Source organism: Heteronotia binoei, chromosome 5 (assembly GCF_032191835.1).
Source record: "Heteronotia binoei isolate CCM8104 ecotype False Entrance Well chromosome 5, APGP_CSIRO_Hbin_v1, whole genome shotgun sequence".
NCBI lineage: Eukaryota > Metazoa > Chordata > Lepidosauria > Squamata > Gekkonidae > Heteronotia > Heteronotia binoei.
Window position 1 is genome coordinate 134,605,311 of NC_083227.1, and position 21,834 is coordinate 134,627,144.

Genomic DNA, 21,834 nt, shown 5'->3' on the forward strand with positions numbered 1-21,834 from the left:
TTCCTGCTTCTAATATATTTGAAGAAATTTTTATTGTTGGTCTTTATGTTTTTTGCAATATGCTTCTCATAGTCCCTTTTTGCCTGCCTGATCACAGTCTTGCATTTGATTTGCCACAGCCTGTGTTCCTTTTTATTAACCTCACTTGGACTAGCTTTCCATTGCTTAAAGGAATCCTTCTTACCTTTTACAGCTTCCAATACTTTGTTCGTTAACCATACAGGCTTTTTCTTATACCTATTTGTGCCTTTCCTAACTTGTGGTAAATATTTTATCTGAGCTTCTAGGATTGTAGTTTTAAATAGCCTCCAAGCTTCCTCAAGGGCTTTGACTCTATTAATCCTTTCAGCTTCCTCTTCACATGCCTCCTCATATCAGAGAATTTACCCCTTTTAAAGTTAAAAGTGGTTGTGTTGGTCTTTTGGGGCAACTCCCTATTTATACAAATGGTGAAATCAATAACATTATGGTCACTGCTCCCAAGCGGTGCAATCACTTTTACATCTCTCACCAGGTCTTGGGCATTACTTAGGACCAAATCCAGGATCACCCCACCCCTGGTAGGTTCTGTGACCATCTGCTCCATAGCACAGTCCTTGAGAATGTCTAGAAACTCAATCTCTTTCTCCTGACCAGAACACATATTGACCCAATCAATCTGCGGGTAGTTAAAATCACCTATTATGACACAGTTTTTACGTTTAGCCACTATCTTTAATTCTTTCATCATATTATAATTACCTTTTGATCTGGTGGGCGATAAACTCTATAATTAAATTTCCTTTTAAGCCCACTATTTCGACCCAAAGCATTTCTAGAAGGGAATCTAATTCTCTGACCTTCTCAGTCTTACTGGACTGTATACCCTCTCTGACATACACAGCCACCCCACCTCCATCCCTTCGCTCCCTATCCTTCCGATATAATTTATATCCAGGAATCACCGTATCCCACTGATTCTCCTCATTCCACCAAGTTTCTGAAATACCTACAATGTCTATGTTTCCCCCCAACCCTAAGCATTCCAACTCCCTGATTTTACCTTGGAAACTTCTAGAATTTGTATACAAACATCTATAATTTCCCAGGCAAGTTAGGCCCGCAACCTTCCTCCTGCTGCCTTGAGACTTTGGCAGACAGTCCATACTGTTTGTCACCATCTCAGTGGACAACTCTAATCCATTGCCTGGTAGAAAAGTTACAGCTAACCCTTCATCTCTTTGAGATACGTCCTCCCGAACTGGGGGGGGGGGGGCCGGACTCACCCCTTGCTCAGGCTGCAAATTTTTATTTCCCTTTAAAAAAAAATTGCACAAACAAGTAACTGAGTCTGTCTGAAGGGAAAGGGGGGGAAGTGTCATGAAGGGGACAGAAGCCCAATGGAGTGATTTGATTAAATTAACTTGAATTAATAGTGCCTGCTGTGATATTTAAATGTCCCCCAACATTTGAAATCCTGGGTATGGGCCTAGACATGGACCCTCTCAAAATCGGATGCAAGGTGAAACTAACAATGGTGATGTTGAACAGAGAATCAACAATGCAGCTTTTATTTTACGGTCAGACTATTCAGCATTTGACCTGTCAAAAGAGACAGAATTAACTGACCAGTCAAAAATTGACAAATAATGGTCAAGTATTATTTTAAAGCATTATGAAAATGACAAAACCAAATTAGCTTACTGTTACTCTGAAACACTGAATTAAACTTTTTTTTAAATTGTGATGAATTATTATAGTAAAGCTTTTAATAATGATTAGTAAATGTAGAAATACAAAATGAATAGCTCTTCTCTTTGACTTTTACTCTGGAAAAGCAGGATCAGCCTACACCTATCTTAACATTTTTGAATGAAATAAAAACAATGCAACTAAATTATTGAAAAACGGAAGAAGAATAGTTTTTAAAGTCATGCTTATTAGGCAAGTAACAAACTGTTCTTGTTCCACCAAAGGAGCTTTATGGAGTCAGAGTGCATAAAGATAGGTACTCTCTGATTCCTCCAGCAAGCATGATGGGTACCGTGAGAGATTCTAGGCAGTGATCAAAGCCACTGATGACTGTTTTAGCTCCTGTTGCCATGTGGACACACCTCCAGTTACAGCTGGCAGCTCTGCTATGTTACTATGTTTCTTATATAACTGATGGACTAGCAAAGAACATAAGAACATAAGAGAAGCCATGTTGGATCAGCCAACGGCCCATCAAGTCCAACACTCTGTGTCACACAGTGGCAAAAAATTTTATATACACACATACACTGTGGCTAATAGCCACTGATGGACCTGTGCTCCATATATTTATCTAAACCCTTCTTGAAGGTGGCTATACTTGTGGCCGCCACCACCTCCTGTGGCAGTGAATTCCACATGTTAATCACCCTTTGGGTGAAGAAGTACTTCCTTTTATCCCTTTTAACCTTTCTGCTCAGCAATTTCATCGAATGCCCACGAGTTCTTGTATTGTGAGAAAGGGAGAAAAGTACTTCTTTCTCTACTTTCTCCATCCCATGCATTATCTTGTAAACCTCTATCATGTCACCCCGCAGTCGATGTTTCTCCAAGCTAAAGAGTCCCAAGCGTTTCAACCTTTCTTCATAGGGAAAGTGCTCCAGCCCTTTAATCATTCTAGTTGCCCTTCTCTGGACTTTCTCCAATGCTATAATATCCTTTTTGAGGTGCGGCGACCAGAACTGCACACAGTATTCCAAATGAGACCGCACCATCGATTTATACAGGGGCATTATGATACTGGCTGATTTGTTTCCAATTCCCTTCCTAATAATTCCCAGCATGGCGTTGGCCTTTTTTATTGCAGACGCACACTGTCTTGACATTTTCAGTGAGTTATCTACCACGACCCCAAGATCTCTCTCTTGGTCAGTCTCTGCCAGTTCACACCCCATCAACTTGTATTTGTAGCTGGGATTCTTGGCCCCAATGTGCATTACTTTGCACTTGGCCACATTGAACCGCATCTGCCACTTTGACGCCCACTCACCCAGCCTCAACAGATCTCTTTGGAGTTCCTCACAATCCTCTCTGGTTCTCACCACCCTGAACAATTTAGTGTCATCCGCAAACTTGGCCACTTCACTGCTCACTCCCAACTCTAAATCATTTATGAACAAGTTAAAGAGCATGGGACCCAGTACCGAGCCCTGCGGCACCCCACTGCTTACCGTCCTCCACTGCGAAGACTGCCCATTTATACTGACTCTCTGCTTCCTATTACTAAGCCAGTTTTTGATCCACAAGAGGACCTGTCCTTTTACTCCATGACTCTCAAGTTTTCTAAGGAGCCTTTGATGAGGAACTTTATCAAAAGCTTTCTGGAAGTCAAGGTAAACAACATCTATCGGGTCAAAGGGCAAGTGGCCTGCCCATATTTCCAAGTGACACATTATGAAACAAAACAAACTGCCACAGACACAGCAGCTTTCTTTCCTTCATAAAATTTTTGATTGTTCAACTGGCTTGCTAACGGTAAATCAGATGTATTATACCTGCAAAAAACTCTGCTCATAGTGATGAAGTTCTCTACTGGTACAAACATATTGCAACAAAGATACAATTGCTTTGGCAAGTAAATTACTATAGACAAGAATCATGCTTGCATTTCATCAGCATCCTGATTTTAAAAACCAAGGTCAATGTTATGGTATAAGAGACAATCAACTTGTGAACATTACTAAGATGTCAGATTTGTATTGAGCAAAATAATAAAAATAAATCCCTGCAGTAGGTTGCTACATAAAAATGTCAATGTATTCTTCAGCTTTGGTTTCTGGGCTTAAATCTCCATAGTTCATTTTTATAACATTTAATATGAAATTGTCAGAATTTCTAAACATGGCATTATAGAACAATTTCACAAGAGTTACTTAAAACCCAGCCTATGGATGAAAGGCTCTTCCCAGGGGGGGAAAAAGGCTGTAACCCAAATTTGCAAAGAAATGTCTATTCTTCTTACTATTGAAAATAATACACAAACCTCAAATTTATGCCTATGGGCTTACAAAACTTTACAGTGAAAGTAGTGTTTATAATTTTAACATCTGTTGATATACAGAGTCTTCCAAACCTGACATGAACACAAACACAGAATTTTATATGCATCATTTGTGTTATCTGTGAAAGCAATAAAATTTCAGTGACCAGATCAGCCCAATATCATCTGCAACACATAAACTCAGAAACCCTTTTTAGGTCAATTTAACTTCTCAGCTCTTTACACACCTGATTTTATGCCATCAGTAAAGGGCAAGGTAAAAAATCATTCAGAAAAAGTATATTTCGTGGCTGTCTAACTTTGGTTGAATATTCACACTATGTTCTGTAAACAGAAGATTTAATGACTTGAGGAAAACTGATATGGGCAAAGGTATACTTCTGTTCTTCAAAATTGTGCTGTCTAAAATATCATACAATACACAGCTAAATTTAGGTGTGCAATCTATTTTTTTTTGTGTGCCTTCAGAAGCTTTCATTAATGAAAAGTATTGGAACATCATCAATATATCTAATTCTTAACATAGCCCAGTCTGTGAATATGTAAATCCAGAGACTAGGGCCATTGACTAGGGCCAGAGACTAGGGCCTGGCCCTGCCTGTAGCTTTAAGAAATGAATGTCCTCTTAGTGCATCAGTATTGCCAGCTTTCAAGCCTTGGACTCTCAACAAAAGGCAAGGGGAGAGGGCAAGGCCCTTCTAAGGGATGTTTTGGCTTCTGAGCAATGACTCATTGGGTCATTGCTCAGAAGTGTGGATTAGGATCTGAGCGATGCAGATTCAAATCCCCATTCCACTGTGGAAGTTCACTGAGTGATCCTGGATCAGTCACAAATTCACAGCCTAAGACACTTTATAGAGTTATGAGATCAAATTGGAGGGCAGGAGGACAATGTAAACAGCTTTGGGTTCCTATTGTGGAAAACAGTGGAATATAAATGAATAAATAAATATAACTGAAGATAGGGGCTCACTAAAGGTGGATTCAGGAAGGTGGCAAGGAGAGAAGAAAACAGGGAAAAGACAGAGGATACAGGAGTTGCTAGGAGAAGGGAAAGAGGAAATAGTGTAGGGAGGCAATACAGGAGAAAGTGTGGTACCCCCTGCAATTCCTTGCAAGTTCTCCATTACACAACTGAATTCCAGCTGGGTGCTGAATATTGTACAGCTAGGCCAGTTTTCCTAGGTAGAGGCTGCCAGGGAAGAAAAGGAGGACAAGCTGAAGGCAGAGGAATAGATAGAGGTAGGTTGGCTGGTGGATGGGAAGGAAAGACAGCAGCAGAAAAAGGGGAGAAGTTATGGGGGCTTTGGATGAAGGAAAAAGACAAAATGGTACTGGAGGGATAAATCAGATGCCCCCCAAAATCAACATAGGTTCCATCTTATTAATAAATATTGACAACAGCAAGGAAATATAATATTAAACATTTTAATTCACTTTCAAAATAGAAAATATTAGATCAGGTACAGATGCCAAACTCCAAAGTAAAGCTGTTCGTTCTGGCCAAAAATTGCACCATAAAACAACAGGACTTTGTCATGTTACTTCCTACACAGAAATCAAGCACTCCGTCAAAAGTTAGTGTTTGTATATACTTCATAGCGATAAGACTCAACAGCAGTTTACAAAAAACCTTATATAGAGAAGGCAAGCCCCACTGTCAGGTGCTGGGCCTCAATAGCCTCTTCAATTGGTGGTACGACTCAACTTGAAGAGTGGGAAGGTGGGAAATTTAAGGCAAAAGAGCAGTAGCTGAATAGGAACTGCTGAAATCCCCCCCCCCCCCAAATTTAGAACTTTTATTTTGTTCATTAAGATTTTTTTAACTGTTATGATTATAAAGTATATAAATCAATAAATCACAAAATAACATTAATCAACAAAACTGTTCATCGGTTGTTATTTACATAACTTTATAATCTTAATTTTAATAACTTAAAATGTATAACTTTATAACCTTAACTTTAATAACTTAAAAATATATAATATCTTGATATAAGAGGTTATCTGGGACGTAATGATGTCAAAAATAATAGATTACTGGATACCAGATTGTCACCACTTTTTTCTCATACTGTTGTGGGGATACCCCAAGAATTTTTCTAACAGCAGAATTCATTTCCAGTGTGCTGCTAGAAAAGTAGACAGGGAAGAGAAATAGGGTAGCTTGGGGAAAGGTTCACCACACCCCTAAACCCACTGCCACTTCTTCACATTAAATTACTTCTCACACCATACTTCATGTCTGTGCAGCACTGCCCAGTATTCCAAAACATTTCTCCAGCAGTAAGTGGGGAAGAGGTCTGAGTGTTCTCTATTTATAACAAAAACTTATCATAGAGAAGACAAGCCCCATCATCAGGTGCTGGGCCTCAATGGCCTCTTCAACTGGCAGGTGCTCCAGACAGCAGCTGCCACCAAGACTCTACCCAAAGGCTAGAAGGGGGAAAACTCACCTTTAGGGACTTCTCCTCCAGCAGTGGTGTCATTGTCACTGGGCCCTTAAACTGCTGACCTGCATTACAGCTATCAGCAGGCTGGAAACTGATTGGATGGCCCCAGCACCACATGCCACATCACTCAGGAAAGGGAGAGAGCAGTGGGAGTAGGGGAGCTTCCTCCAGGGGCCCTGTGATAGGTGCCAGAAAATGGCGCAGATGCTCAGTGAGGCTGGGGTAGTTGCCAAGCATATGCAGCCAAAGGCAAGGCCTTTAAAAAGAGGAGGAAACAGGCATACAATGAGGTGCCAGACCTTCACTCCTAGTCCTAGAATGGGGGGAGAGCTAGAGAGAGCAGAAGGATCAGTTTGACAACAAACCTCCACCTCAACAATTTCAAGGCCAAAGGGAGCAAGTGGACCACACCCAGCAAAGTGGAGACCAAACTCTGCCTTTTTGACACCAGCAAACAGAAGGCTGCTCCATGGACACAACATCACTGCATAGATGAGAAACTGCCCAGTCATCTCACAACGTTCTGGATTGGGCAGAATGTGCAACTGTATGTTAAAAGAGTCTTTAGCAGTAGTTTCAGGATGCAACTAGATGACATACTGGAGATCATGATCAGAGTTCTTATGCCATGGTAACTAAAAGGAACCTCCACATTTAGAGGCAATAAACCTCTGAATACTAGTGCCAGGAAGCAACATGAGGGGAAGGCTTGAGCTTTTATGCCAGGGGTGTAAAACTCATTTGTTATGAGGGCTGGATCTGACATAAATGAGACCTTGTTGGGCCAAGCCATGTTGGACCGGGCCATATGTATACCTATTTAAGATTAGGTAGCAGAGATATAAACTTTATAAAGGACACAGACAAACACAAAGATTTTTTTTAAAAAAACCTAAAAATAAAACAAGCTTAAAGCATTAGCACTTGTTGATCTTAAAGGTGCTTTCTTTGTATCTCTCCCATGGGATCCAGGGAAGTGGGCAAAGGAAGCTCTGGCTCTTTCCTTCCTTCCCAAGGGGACCACAAAGGGGAGGAGCCTCAGCCAACAGAAGGAAGAGAGGCTTGGCTCAGTAGCTCTGCTGTGCCACTGAGAAAGCCTGGCAAAGCAAGCTCTGCCTCCCCCCTTCCTCCTCAAGGGAGGAGCCTCAGCCAGTGGAGAAACAGAGACTTTGCTCAGTAGCTCCTGTGCAATTGAGCAAGCCTGGCAAAGCAAGCTGTGATGCGGAAGGAAGCAAGAGAGAGGGAGAAGGAAGCAGACAGCCAGTTGCTCAGGGGCTGATAGGAGCCCTCTGGCCTGATTTGGCCCCCGGGCTGCATGTTTGACACCCCTGTTCTATGCCCTGTTACTGGCTCTCCAAAGTAACTGACTGGCCACTCTGTGAGACAGGAGGTTGGACTAAATTGACCATTGGTTTGATTGAACAGGACTCCTCTTATGTTCCAGTGTCTTTAAAATCTTACAGTTAGCAGATAAAGGGCCTATCACATTGATTCAGGACCATGGTGTAGAGAAGGAGGTAAATCCTCCCACCCCACCCCCATCATTTTTCTCATTATAAATGTACATATACATTTCTACTACTGGAGCAAACAGCTGCTGCATGGCTGGGTCCAAACCAGCAGCTTGGAGCAGCAGTGTCCCCACTCAGAAGAAAGCCAGCATAGTGGAAAGCGGCCACAAAGTGGTCAGATGGAGCACGCCCTGCTGTCAGGAGAGGGATGGTCTGTGAGCCAGTTTAGCGTAGCAGTTAAGTGCATAGACTCTTATCTGGGAGAACCGGGTTTGATTCTCCATTCCTCCACTTGCAGCTGCTGGAATGGCCTTGGGTCAGCCATAGCTCAGACAGCCGGGAAAGGCAGCCGGGAAGCGCTTGAGAGATTTATCCTGTTTATACCATTCTAGAGAAGCTGGGGGACGGGGTGAGTATGGGAGCGGGCCGACTGACAGATGTGCATGTCTGAACTTTGATTTTTAATCTGTCTGGGGGCTGTCCCCGTGTTGGCTCTAACTGGCCATCTGGACCTAGCCTATGTGTGCCTCATCAGCACCTTTGCAATGGGAAAACAACATAAGGACAAAAGGATTTTTTAAAAACCCATCACCCAGAGCTGCAGTCCCAGTACCATTTACCACCACAAAAGCTGCTGCTGCAATTTATAGAAATTTTAAGAGAAGGCTGATCCAATCATTGCTCCCTGGCATCTCATCCAGTTGTACCCCGAATAACAATGTTTAAGATCAGTCTGTAAAGGTTTGCTTCAGCGGTAACAAATAATGACGCTGCCACTGTCTCTCTTTCTGTTCAGCTCCTGTGATGAGAAGGCAACTTATCAAATCATTATTTATACATTTTTCAGAATCTACAATGATCTTCCAAATCAGAAGAAATGCGCTGAAGGAAAGATAAAAAAAAGCACCTGTCAAATCAGGAGCAGCATCAGATATATTCAGGTTCAGCCTTGTGGCTATGAGCATTTCTGACATACGTATCTCCTTGTCTGGATTGTGATGCCAACTGAACTCAAAATTGCAAAGTGAGGCTTATGGAATTCTGATGAAGCTAATAAGTTTATCCAATACTAAACTGAATTTGATGTCCATAATGTAAGCAGCCAAATAAAGTTACCAGCAGACAAAGTAGGGTGTCTGCATATTCAAGTGACTAACTTTGCCCCCCAAAAAATGACTTTAGAAAAACTTCATGTTAACGGAACATATGCCAAAGGCACAGAATGTTTAAAGGAGAACAAAGTCAGTTGAAAGAGGGGGAAGGGGGAGTTGGAGGTTTCCACATTTCCCCCTCTCACAAGCCCTCAGTTTTTACTTCAAATTCAGAATATTTACATTAACATATTAGGCCTCTGAAGAGCAAGCACAGCTGGTCTTATGAAGCTTTTCAACTGCAACTGAGCACAAATACAGATAAATGCATTTCCTTTAAATCAGGAATACATGCTGTTCATACTGTTTACCTGATTGAAAGTTTTGAAGTTGAATTCTTTGTATATAGCATCCCTTTCACTTAGTTCAGACCATCCTGCAGCTTTCAGGTCATATAAAACTTGCTTCCTCTCTTCTGTGGTCAGCTGGTGAGACTGTGAAGACTAGCAAGGGGGAAAGGGGAGAAAGAAAATGCATTCCAAAACAAAGTTAGTAAAACTATTTTTAACAGCAATAAAAATATATTTGCTGACAAGAGCAACTATCAATGGCATTTCATTTGAATGGAGGGAGGTATGCAGTGGGGTGCCACAGGGCTTGGTTCTAGGCCCAGTACTTTTAAATATTTTTATTAATGGTCTGGATGAGGTTGTGGAGGTTACTCATTAAATTTGCAGATGACATCAAATTGGGAGGAGCAGCAAACACACCAGAAGATATAGCATTCAATGGTGGAAAAATGGGCAGATGTGAACAATTTAACAAGGATAAGTGCTGAGTTCTACATCTGGGTAACAAAAATGAGCAACGTGTATACCTGATGGGGGATACACTTCTGGATAGCAGTGTGAGTGAACAAAAGCTCGGGGTACAGGTGGACCATAAGTTAAATATGAACAGCCAGTGTGATGCAGCAACAAAAAAGGTTAATGCCATCTTGGTGTATATCAACAGAGGCATAACATCCAAATCACAAGATGTCATAGTCCCACTGTATACTGCATTGGTCAGATTGCATCTAGAGTACTGTGTGCAGTTCTGGAGGCCTCACTTCAAAATGGACATGGACAGAATGGAGTGAGTGCAGAGGAAAGTAACAGGGATGATCAGGGGCCTGGAGACCAAGCCCTATAGAATCATAGAATCACAGAGTTGGAAGGGACCTTCAGGGTCATCTAGTCCAACCCCGTGTACAATGCAGGAACTTCATAGATACCTCCCCCCCACACACATACATCCCCAGTGACCCCTCCTCCATACACAGAAGATGACAGAAAACTCCAGGATCCCTTGCCAAACTGACCTGGAGTAAAACTGCTGACTGACCCCAAACTGCCAATCAACTTTCCCCGGGGCATGTAAGAAGGGTCTACAAGAACTAACCCTTCCTGCCCTCCTTCTCATGATCTGCCTGCAGGATGGTCTGCTAAGTGAAAGGGATGCTTTATACAAAGAATTAAACTTCAAAACTATCAATCAAACATTGCTGTTAGATGGCCTCTGTTTAAAAACCTCCAAGGAAGGAGAGCCCACCACCTCCCAAGGAAGCCTTTTCCACTGAGGAATCGCTCTGTCAGGAAGTTCTTCCTAATGTTGAGCTGGAAATTCTTCTGATTTAATTTCAACCCGTTGGTTCTGGTCTGCCCTTCTGGGGCAACAGAAAACAATTCTGCACCATCCTTTTTTTTTTAAGTTTCAAAAAGTTTTATTAAAAAAACAACAACTATCAATTACAATATATTATAACATTAAAGGCATACAAGAAATATCAAACAGTTGCTGCTTGAAGCACAATATTATGCAATGGAACATAAAACATATTAGCTGGATCTAGACTAGAATTACATTGCTACTAAAAAAAGAAAGGATGTACAAAATATTTATCAATTGCACATTGCACATAAGTGGTCAATAAGGATAAATAAACAATAAATTAAAACACAAAATTTTAGACTAGCATTCTTCTTAACAATACTAACCATTACAAAGTAATACTCAAATGAGTTGTCAGATAAAGAGAAAGAAAGGAAGATTCAATCCAGTGGAGACTGTCAATGTATAGCTAATAACTGAGGTATTCCTCTTGTGGAAGAGGAGAGGAACCTAGATTCCACCTTAAAAGGGGTTCCCATCTTTGGAGAAGAGAAGTATTAGACCTTGACAGAGTGTGGGAGGTTTGAGTACTAACAAGTTTATCCAAAATAAAATATTCCCATAATTTGGATGCCCAAACCCGGATAGGAGAATCAGATTTTTTCCAAATCAGCGCAATGGCATATTTAGCAGCGGTGAATATTAAGGAAATAAATTCACATTGAGGCTTGTTGATATGAAAATCACCCCAAATATTTAAAAGATCTTAGGTTCAAGGGGTATTGAAAGGCCTGTCAGTAACACCACTTTTGACGATATTAAGGACCAGAATGACTTGACCAATGGGCATGACGACCAGCAGTAGAGGTAAGTGCCATGATTACCACACCCTTTCCGGCAAAGAGGGGAACTAGAGGGTGAGAGGTGAGATAAGCACACAGGGGTAAGGTACCATCTTGATGCCCCTTTATACTCTTGTATTTTAATATTCATGGACCTTGATTTAATGGGATGAGATTTCCAGATGCTACTCCACTCTTTGTCATTGAAGGTATAAGACATGTCTAATTGCCAAGCTACAGGAGGTAGAAAGGGTGGAATCATGATTAAGAAGCATAGTATACACCTTTGAAATCATGCCTTTGATCTGGGAATCATCTGTGCACAAAAGTTGTTCAAAAGTGGTAAGCCTCGCTCTCAAAGGTGGCTTAAACAAATGTCGGGACATAAAACTCTGAATTTGTAAATATGCAAACTATGGTAATGTAGAGGCACAAGATCAGTCAAGGACACTTTTAGACTTTAAAAGACCTTGAGATAAAATGTCATGGAATCTAGTAAGATGAGCTTTATGCCAAAGAGGAAAAGACTGACTATTAGTGCCAGGTATAAAAAATGGATAATTAGTAAATTCAGTTAATAAAGAAGTAGGAGGAGCTGTCCAGAGTAGGCATCTATTCCAAACTTTAAACAGTGCTTTTAAAAAGGAGTTGCGAATGGCTGTAAAACACCTACAATGACTACTCCAAAGAGATTCCTGGAAACTGTAAGGCAAGAGACTCATAACCTCTATTGACTTCCATTCTGCAATATAAGAAGGTTGGTAAAACTTAACTAGGCTAGTTAATACCACTGCATCATAATAACTCCGGACATCAGGGACCGCTAATCCTCTTGCATGGAAGGGTAAACAAATAATAGAAAAACATAGGCAGGGTTTCTTGTTCTGCCAAATAAAAACATTGATAACTTTCTGCCATTTTCTGAGAAGAGAAAGAGGGAGATCAATAGGAAGGGCACAGAAGTAAAACATCATTTTGGGTAGAAGAATCATCTTGACCAATAGGATTCTTTCTAGTAATGATAAGCATTTGGATGACCAATGAGTAAAGGGGTTGGAAGTGAGTTTAGATATTTCTTGATGATTAAATTTTATAAGGTTAGATAATGAAAGAGGCACACTAATGCCTAAATACTTCCAAGTGGAAGTCACCCAACTGTAATGAAAATTGTGTTTAATAAAAGAGGAAACATCTGAGTCAAGATTGATCGGATATAAAGTAGATTTGAATTGATCAGATATAAAGTTGATTTGAATTAATTAATTCAAAGATCAGCAACCTGGCTAAAGTTCTCAAAATGTGCACGTATTTTAGGGAGGGAAGCTATCGGATCAAAAACAAAGAGGACGATATCATCTGCAAACACATTAATTTTGACATTGAGATGCCCTATAGAGATACCTTGAATAAGATGATCTTTTCTAATTAGAACAAAAAGCAGCTCAACAGCAAGAGCGAAGAGCAAAGGCGATAGGGGGCAGCCTTGACATGTGCCCCTGGAGAGGAAAATAAGAGGTGAGTTCACAGCATTAACCCGAAGAAAGGCTTGGGGAGATAAATAAAGTGCTTTGATAAAAGAACAAAATTTAGGGCCAAAGCACATCCCTTTTAGAAGAGCTTGTATATACTGTGGTTTCACCGAATCAAACGCTTTTTCCATGTCCAAAGCTAATGTACATACATTTAAAATTTTGTTTTCCTGGCAGTAAGCAGTAGTACTGATAAGTTTGCGGATGTTGTCACATTCTCAGGGTGCAAGCAGGCAGGAATCCAAAGCCGGTCTGAGGTCAAAGTTCGGGAAATCAAACAGGAGTCAAGTCAACACAACAAAATTGCAAACCAGAAGCAGAAGTCAGTGTCCAAAGCCAAAGGGTCAGGGTGCCAAGGAGTTCAAACCAGTCAGGAACTGCAATCAGGAAGGATTGTGGATGCAAGCCAGGGAATCAACTTGTTGCTTCCACGAGGTTGCCAAGTCCCGGGTGTGAGTTATATGGGCGCCTCAATCAGCCTGCTCTCTGGGTGGCCGTAATTCTCCTAATATTCGGGACTAAGAGATCGGAAGCATTGCCGTGCCTCGTGCCTGCGTTCTGAGAGTCTTTTCCGAAGATGGCTCTGCATTCTTGAGATGGGAGGGGGAGAGCTTGGAGGAGACTGATTGTCAACAGCTGGCGCTGGTGCCTGGAATGTGGGGAGAGTGACTGATGGGCCAGCTGTTGCTTCTTCAGCTGAGGCGCTGGAAGGCCATTCTTCCTGGTCTGTTAACCCTTCCAGCTCCCTCTCCTCAGGGCTCATGACATCCGTCATGTCACAAGACGGGATGAAGCCAGTCTGTTCAATAGAAATGTAATCTCCTATAACTTTGTTAAGCCTTTGGGTAAAAATGTTAGTGAATAGCTTGTAGACATGATTCATTAGAGAGATTGGGTGATACGATTTTGGGTCTCTTGGATCCCTATTTGGTTTGGGTAGGACAGCAATTTTGGCTAGAAACCATTAGTGTGGAAGCTAGAGCATAATTAAAAGTATTAAGTAAATAAGGGATAAAGAAATTCTGCACCATCCTTGACAGCCCTTCAGGTACTTGAAGATGGTGATCATATCACCTCTCAAGTCGTTTCCTCTCCAGGCTAAACATACCCAGCTCCTTCAACTTTTCCTCATAGGACTTGGTCTCCAAACCCCTCACCATCTTGCCTTCCTCTGGACATGTTCCAGCTTGTCCATATTGTTTGTAAATTGTGATGCCCAAAACCGAACACAATACTCTGTGGTCTAACCAGAGCACAGTAAAAGCTGAGGGACTTGGGAATGTTCAGTCTGGAGAAGAGGAGGTTGAGGGGGGACATGATGGAAGGACTGTCACTTAGATGAGGGCAGAGAACTGTTCCTGTTGGCAGCAGAGGAGAGGACTCACAATAATGGGTTCAAATTAAGGATGGGAAGGTACTGCCTGGATAGTAAGATTTTTTTTTTACAGTAAAAGTTGTTCAACAATGGAATATGTACAGAGGTGGTGAGCTCGCCCTCAATGACAGTCTTTAAGCAGCAGCTGAACACACACTTATCAGGGATGCTCTAGGCCAGGGGTGTCAAACGTGGCCCACAGACCATATCTGTGTTGGGGGATTTATTTTTGTACCCCCAACAGCACAAACCCAAACCGGGCAGTTATCAAAACTACCTGCAGTTATCAGAAGGCTAATACATACGCACTAATAAGTTTTAAGACCTCACAGACAAACTTTATTAGACTCCAAGGTTAGAAAAGCAATATAGTTTATTAAACTCCAAGTTTCTCCTTTAGATAGAAGGCTTAAAATATATAGATAGAAAAGCAAAACAGTTTAGATACCTTTCACAAAACAGTTACACAGTTAGAATTCAGTCAAGCATAAAGCAAAGTTCTACAATAAAGCAGAGAGCATTATGAAAAATATAAGTCCTAACAGGGACTTAACCCTATTAGTCACATTTCCCCATTTAAAATCTAAGTCCCAAGTCCCATTTGTTTGACCTGATCCATCTAGGGACAGTCTCCTGTCGCTATTTAGATCAGGCTTGAAATTAACAAAGGCTTGTTAATTTCTAAGCTGAGCAGCATGGAGGTCCCTGCCTCTCATGCCATCCAGCCCCTTCTGCTCAGAAGTGCAGGGTTTATAAAGACTTGAACCTTATCACTTATCTCTGTTTCATCTAATGTTATGAATTCCAGAAAACTCCAGCTGCATTTTAATATAAACAATACTTGCCAAATCAAAACATTGCCCTCAGTTCACTTCTACCTTTAACCTGCTTATACAAATGGCTTAGCAGTTGGCTTCCTGCAAATACCAAATAAGGACCATACCATACAAGGCCTTTCCTGCCCTGAGACAGCTTATGAACTTACACACACTAACCCACTTATGCTTTTCTCTGGGCGTTTTCGCACTGACCTTCAAGTGGCGCGACCACCCTCTTCACACCGGAGGATCTGCGTGGATTTCGCACAAGAAGCGCCGGAGCACCCAAAAGAGCCGGCGACTTCCGTCGCGAAACCCGCTCAAACGGAAACCGCCAAGAAGCAGGAAAACGTTTGAGCGGCTTTTGCGACTGAAGTCGCCGGCTCTTTTGGGTGCTCCGGCGCTTCTTGTGCGAAATCCACGCAGATCCTCCGGTGTGAAGAGGGTGGTCGCGCCACTTGAAGGTCAGTGCGAAAACGCCCTCTGAGAGCAATATGACTGCTATGAATAGTGCTGAATAGCTCAGAACACTTGTTGTCGCTCTCATAAAGAGTATGGCTACTTTCATAAAGAGTATTGTTAAGATCATAAGAGAGGGCCAACTTAAAACAAATTCTGCCACAATCTGGCCCCTGCAGGGTTTCCATCTGGCCCCTGGGGCAACTGCCTCCCTCTTACTTATCTGGGCTGCTGCCACCATCATATAGCAGCTAGCTTTTGCCCAGGTCCTTCTTCCTTCATGCAGGAGAGAACCAAGCCATGCCTCCACTCCATTGGCTAAGCTTGCCTCCTTTGGGAGGAGGGGAGGGGAAAGGAAAGCGAAAGCCAGTGCTCGTGCAGCAGAACATGAGCAAAGCCTGACTCCTCCTAAGGCTCCTCTAAGAACAGCAGTGTTTCATTTCAGGTACAAGTTTTCATTCTTCTTCTTCAGAGGAAAGGGAGGACACAATTTACATTGTGCTCCCGTGCTCTCCTGTTTACTTTGAGACTTGATCTCTCCCTCTCTCTCTCACACACACACAAACACACACATGGGTAGGTGTATTAAAAGGAAGGGGCATGTTGAGGTAAAGGGAAAGGAGAATTAAAAGGAAATTATTTTGGCTTATTCTGAAAACGTTTTTTTTTTAAAAAGATTAGATTTCTCAGTGCCTGTTTGGGATTTTATTTTCTTTCAAAAATCTCTGATTAGGAATCAGAACACTTGGATTGAATTCCATAATTTAATGACTGGAAGTAGACGGCTAAGTATTTAAAAATATATTTATGGTTCCATATGTTCCAGTTCAACATGTCTCCCTTCCTGGCTGCCTTTCTAGCACTGATGCACTGGCACTGATATGCTCAATCTTAAATCAACAGGTTATTTTAGTTGAAGAGATTCCTCCTCTTCAGTTGAAACAGTGAAGAAGAAAAAAGAAACCACACAGCACTGCTTGCAATCTTTATTAGTGGAAAGAAACAAGAGTCCAGTAGAATCTAACAAAATTTGTGGCAGGGCATGAGTTTTTGTGAGTCACTGCTCACTTCTTCAGATAAAGCTAGAATGTGAGTCCATTGGTTCTTATATCTTGGAAAGTCAAATGAGTTCAGATGCTAAATGACAATAGCAGGCATTGGTAGTGAGACAGGAAACCTAAGTTTCAATTTAGTCCTAGATTCGAATGCACTGAGCTTCATTATCAATTGCAATTCAATAGCCTCTCTTTCTAATCTCCCTTTGAAACTTCTTTGTAAAAGAACAGTTACTCTTAGATCAGCAACTGAATGTCCTAGGTTAAATGTTCCTTCACTAGTTTTTGAATGCTTTGTTTTCTAATGTCAGACATGCGCATTTATTCTTTCCTGGATTGAATTCTCCTGGACTAAATTGCAACCTAGGTTTCCTGTCTCATTACCAATGCTGGTATCTCCATTCTTACTACCCCTCTTCATATCACACCTGCTCCAATCAAGCCTGCTATTGTCATTCACCGGCTATTGCCGTTTGGCATCTGAAATCACTTTTATAAAGTTTATATCTTCAGTATTTCATGTTACATTTTATTACATGCGTTGCCCGGCCCAACAAAGTCACACTGACATCCTATCTGGCCCTCATAACAAATGAGTTCAACACACCTGCTCTAGGCTGATCCTACAATGAGCAGGGGGTTTACTAGATGGCCTGTATGGCCCCTTCTAACTCTGATTCTATGACATACAGATCTGTGTTTTACAGAAACAATGTTCTGCAGGATACAAGTGGAAGAAAATTTATTATATGACTTCATTAGATGTTTGAACCATCAGACAAGCACAATCTACAGGACCTGGACCTATGAACGACTTGGTATTATAAAGCTGAAGACATGGGGGCAGAAGCTGCATATGAATGTCAAACACTTAAATCCCACTCGTTCCATAAGAGAATGAAATGACTGTCTAATTCTCTTTCAATGAAATCAGTAGAATTTAATAGAGCTTCACGGGATCATATATAGTGCTTGTTGCCATATTAACTACCCCATGGCACTTTTGTGAACAACAGTTGCTACAGCCGGCTGATTTAGAACTATCCTACACTGTTAATCTTGAAATATTTACCCTCAGTTATCCATTCTTAGAATGGGTGGGATTTACCAAAACACTGACATTGGATAAATTAGCAATTCCTTTGTTTCAAATGTAAGAGGCCCATGGCACAGAGTGTTAAAGCTGCAGTACTGCAGTCCTAAGCTCTGCTCACGACCTGAGTTCAATCCCTGGCAGAAACTGAGTTTTCAGGTAGCCAGCTTGAGGTTGACTCAGCCATCCATCCTTCCAAGGTCGGTAAAATGAGTACCCAGCTTGCTGGGGAGAAAGTGTAGATGACTGGGGAAGGCAATGGCAAACCACCCCATAAAAAGTCTGCCGTGAAAACGTGAAAGCAACGTCAACCCAGAGTTGGAAACCACTGGTGCTTGCACAGGAGACCTGACCTTTCCTTTCCTTTCCTTTCCTTTCCTTGTTTCAAATAGAGAGTAACATATAATAGATTCAGGTTGGGTAGCCATGTTGGTCTGAAGCAACAGAATTAAGTCTGAGTTCACTGATACCTTTAAAACCAACAAAGTTTAATTTTGTGTATATGCTTTACTGTGCATTTGATGAAGTGTGCATGCACACAAAAGCTTATAGCCAGAATTAACCTTTGTTGATCTTGTAATAGTAGACTAGAGACTATTTTATATACTGTATTTAATGTACATAATTAATTCTACTTCCTCTGACAAAAGCAGTATACCTTTGGGGGGGAAACCTTTTACAATAAGGTATTTACTAGACTTACAAATTCTGTAGCTCTGCAGGTGTGACAGAACCATGATTAAAATAACAGGAGCAGGCTGAAAGATGATGTGCTCCCTTCTATCCTTCCCCTAGTGTACATGGATCATCTTGTCTCCTCCCCATTTAGCAGTATTATGATGAATGTCAACCATGGAATTGCCACGGTTGAGGGAACTGATAAATGCCAACCATGGAATTGCCCTTGAGGATTTGAAAGTTTAATGTAAAACTAAAGTCTGAATTGCTGGTTAAGAGCAACTCCTGGTTATCTTAGAAGATAAAGCCTGTGCTGCTGCAATCCTTAACAGTAAAAGCTAGCAAGAAGACAGTAAAGGAACATAAACAGATTCCTGCAACCTGGTCCTCAATCTTGGTTAAAGAATCAGGAGCATTATGTCTGATGTAACATATTGCTTTTAACTGAGAACCCTTAGTGTAACACCTGTAAAGGCACCTCTCTTTCACGTTCTGAAGTGATGTGTGTTATACTGCCTCCCTCCCTTCTTTAGCATTTTCTACTTATTTTCATTGCCAGCAGTCTTTCATCTTAGGGTTCTTAGTTGGACCCAAAGAACAGGATGGCTTAGTTATATCTGGTAGAATAATCAAATGGTCAATATGTCAGGATAGTTCTGAGGTAAAAGGAGATCCTTCACTCTAAATAAAACAGTTGTTTTTATTTAAGCTTAAAGTTTGTGAGTTTATTTAGAAGTAAAACAGGGTAAACATATTAAAAACAGAAAGAGAACATATAATATTTACACATCAAAACACCACAATCACTTTCTCACAATATTACCATCCATTGTAGAAGACGACGACGAAGAAGACTGCAGATTTATACCCCGCCCTTGTCTCTGAATCAGAGACTCAGAGCGGCTTACAATCTCCTGTTTCTTCTCCCCCCACAACAGATACCCTATGAGGTGGGTGGGGCTGAGAGGGTTCTCACAGCAAGAGTTTCAAGGACAACTCTTACGACAGCTGTGGCCAACCCAAGGCCATTCCAGCAGCTGTAAGTGGAGGAGTGGGGAATCAAACCCAGTTCTCCCAGATAAGAGTTCGTGCACTTAACCACTATATTAAACTGGCTCTCATGATTAAATTCATGGTTAAATTCCAGTCCATAAAAATATAAGATGCATCAGAAATGTATACTGAGGTTATTAAAAGCACCTACCATGGTTGTCCTTCCAAATCCTTCCTCTGTCCTTCCTCTGGCAATAATAACATATCCAGCTTAATCTACAAGTGCATCAAACGCCACTAGTGATAATGCTGAAAGTGGTTTCAAATAGAACGGCCAATTCAGTTCTCAGATCATGTTTGTGAAAGACAAATCAACTGAATTAATAGTAAGTTTCCCAATTCACAGGTGCTTTAGTGCAATAATTTTACTTGGAAGGTCCTACTTGCTTTAATACTGAATGAGCTTAAAGTTAAGTACAAAAAACACTGCTAAATGGGGGTCAATTTCCACATCTAATATATATATTCCTTCCAAATCTGTATTACATTCTTCCTTTAATAGTGATCAAAATGTATTATATTTTAGACAAAATATTTTTAGCATAGATGTCCAATTGCAAAATCAGTACAGCACTGCTGCTGAGTAGTGCATCCATATGGAAAATCTATAGATTTTAGTAGCTAAAGATTCATCTGTTCATTCATTCAATGCCCCATTTTTGGAACTTGAAGGCAACTGCATCTCATAGAAATTCCACAAAAGGTTAATACTAACCACCAGATGGCACTGCATTTCAAATCTGAATCACTGTTCCAATTCACTCAAAACCTTGAAAAGGATTAACATAACTGTACAATTACCCCCTCGCACTTCAGTTAGTGTGACCAATTAACTTATCTGCCTGCAACAATATATAATTTCACTACTTCTATGGAAAAACTCAGAAATTCCACAATTATATTTTCAGTTATTTTCCTCAGCCAGCTGAATATGGCAGTGAAATTTAGCATAGAATGATAAATGCTTCATAAATCAGCAAAAGTTTCCCCAATTTAGATGTATCCAAAGAATTATATTTCCTGCCTCATAACCGAAGACATATAATATATAGTTTAAGTTCAATACAGTTCAAGCTTTCTTGGGGTGGGAGCAGAGCAGAGAAAAAGAAACTGGTGATAAATGCGGGGGGGGGCGTGCAGGGAGAAGTACAGGTTATGATTTTTCAGGCTAGCTCACAAGCTTTAGATGTTTTGTTGATGCCTGAACCAAAGGGCACACATGTCAAATAAGTGATCTCCTTCCTCTTTAACACAATTAAATATTAACTATGATGGTACATTATCCTCTGATACAGGTGATAGAATGATGTCAAACTATACTCTGGGATTCCTGGATGATTTCAAACAGTTCTGCTTTTTTTATTAACTGTCAAGAAACCAATCATATGGTGGGATACAATCACTAAATCAGGAATCAAACATGACTATTTCACTTGTTTGTCCAGTGCTGACATTTCAATGTCCAGTTATTATTTGCTTTGGCTGTTACACATTTCTACTTTACTTTCCACTGGTTTTGTAGAGGAAAACCACACCAGGAAAACTTGGCAGTACTACCAATGTTTATTTTAAAGTCACTGGCTAACTGATTCTCCACATATTTGTGGAAGCCACCAGTAAACTACCTCATGAAATCAGAAAGTAGCATTTTGCCCCTTTACTTAAAACCCAAGGCACCTGTTGACTGATTCAGGTAAATGACAGAATAAATAATAAAACACAAGGTCCTAGACTGTGCATCCTTCATTCTCTTTAAAGGGGAGGAAAACCCGCCCACCTCCAAACTGACCCAAAAATTCACATTTTAATTAAAACTTAAAACTAAAATCCTTTTTAATCTCCAACAAATCTGGGCTTTACTAATTAGATTTGAATTATTACTAAAGAAAAAGACTTTTTATTAAGAAATACTGTAGTTGTACTTAGTTTGGGATTTGTTTAGCAAAGCAAATTGCTTGCTAGTAAAACTATAAATTGTTGTAAGAAGGATTACAAGAAAAATAAAAGTTGGGATTTTCTAGATCAGGGTGGCCAAACTGTGGCTCTTTCACACATATTGCCACACACAGCTCTTTCACACATGAAGTGCACAGTAATGCATATATTTCACACATATTGCGTGGCTCTCAAAGTCCCCACTGCCTTGTTTGTTGGCTTAGAGAAGGCATTTTTCTCTTAATCACTTCTCCAAGCCAAGCCAGCCATCACATTT

General features: G+C 40.8%; 1 protein-coding gene across 1 annotated transcript in view; it reads right to left on the reverse strand.

Moving 5' to 3' along the window:
• The window catches only part of PCBD2 (pterin-4 alpha-carbinolamine dehydratase 2), a 70,682-nt gene that overhangs the window by 45,779 nt on the left and 3,069 nt on the right, over positions 1-21,834 (reverse strand). Inside the window, exon 2 of the mRNA XM_060240441.1 lies at positions 9,439-9,570. Coding sequence (XP_060096424.1) covers positions 9,439-9,570 — 132 coding nt within the window. The remainder of the gene's footprint in view (positions 1-9,438; positions 9,571-21,834) is intronic.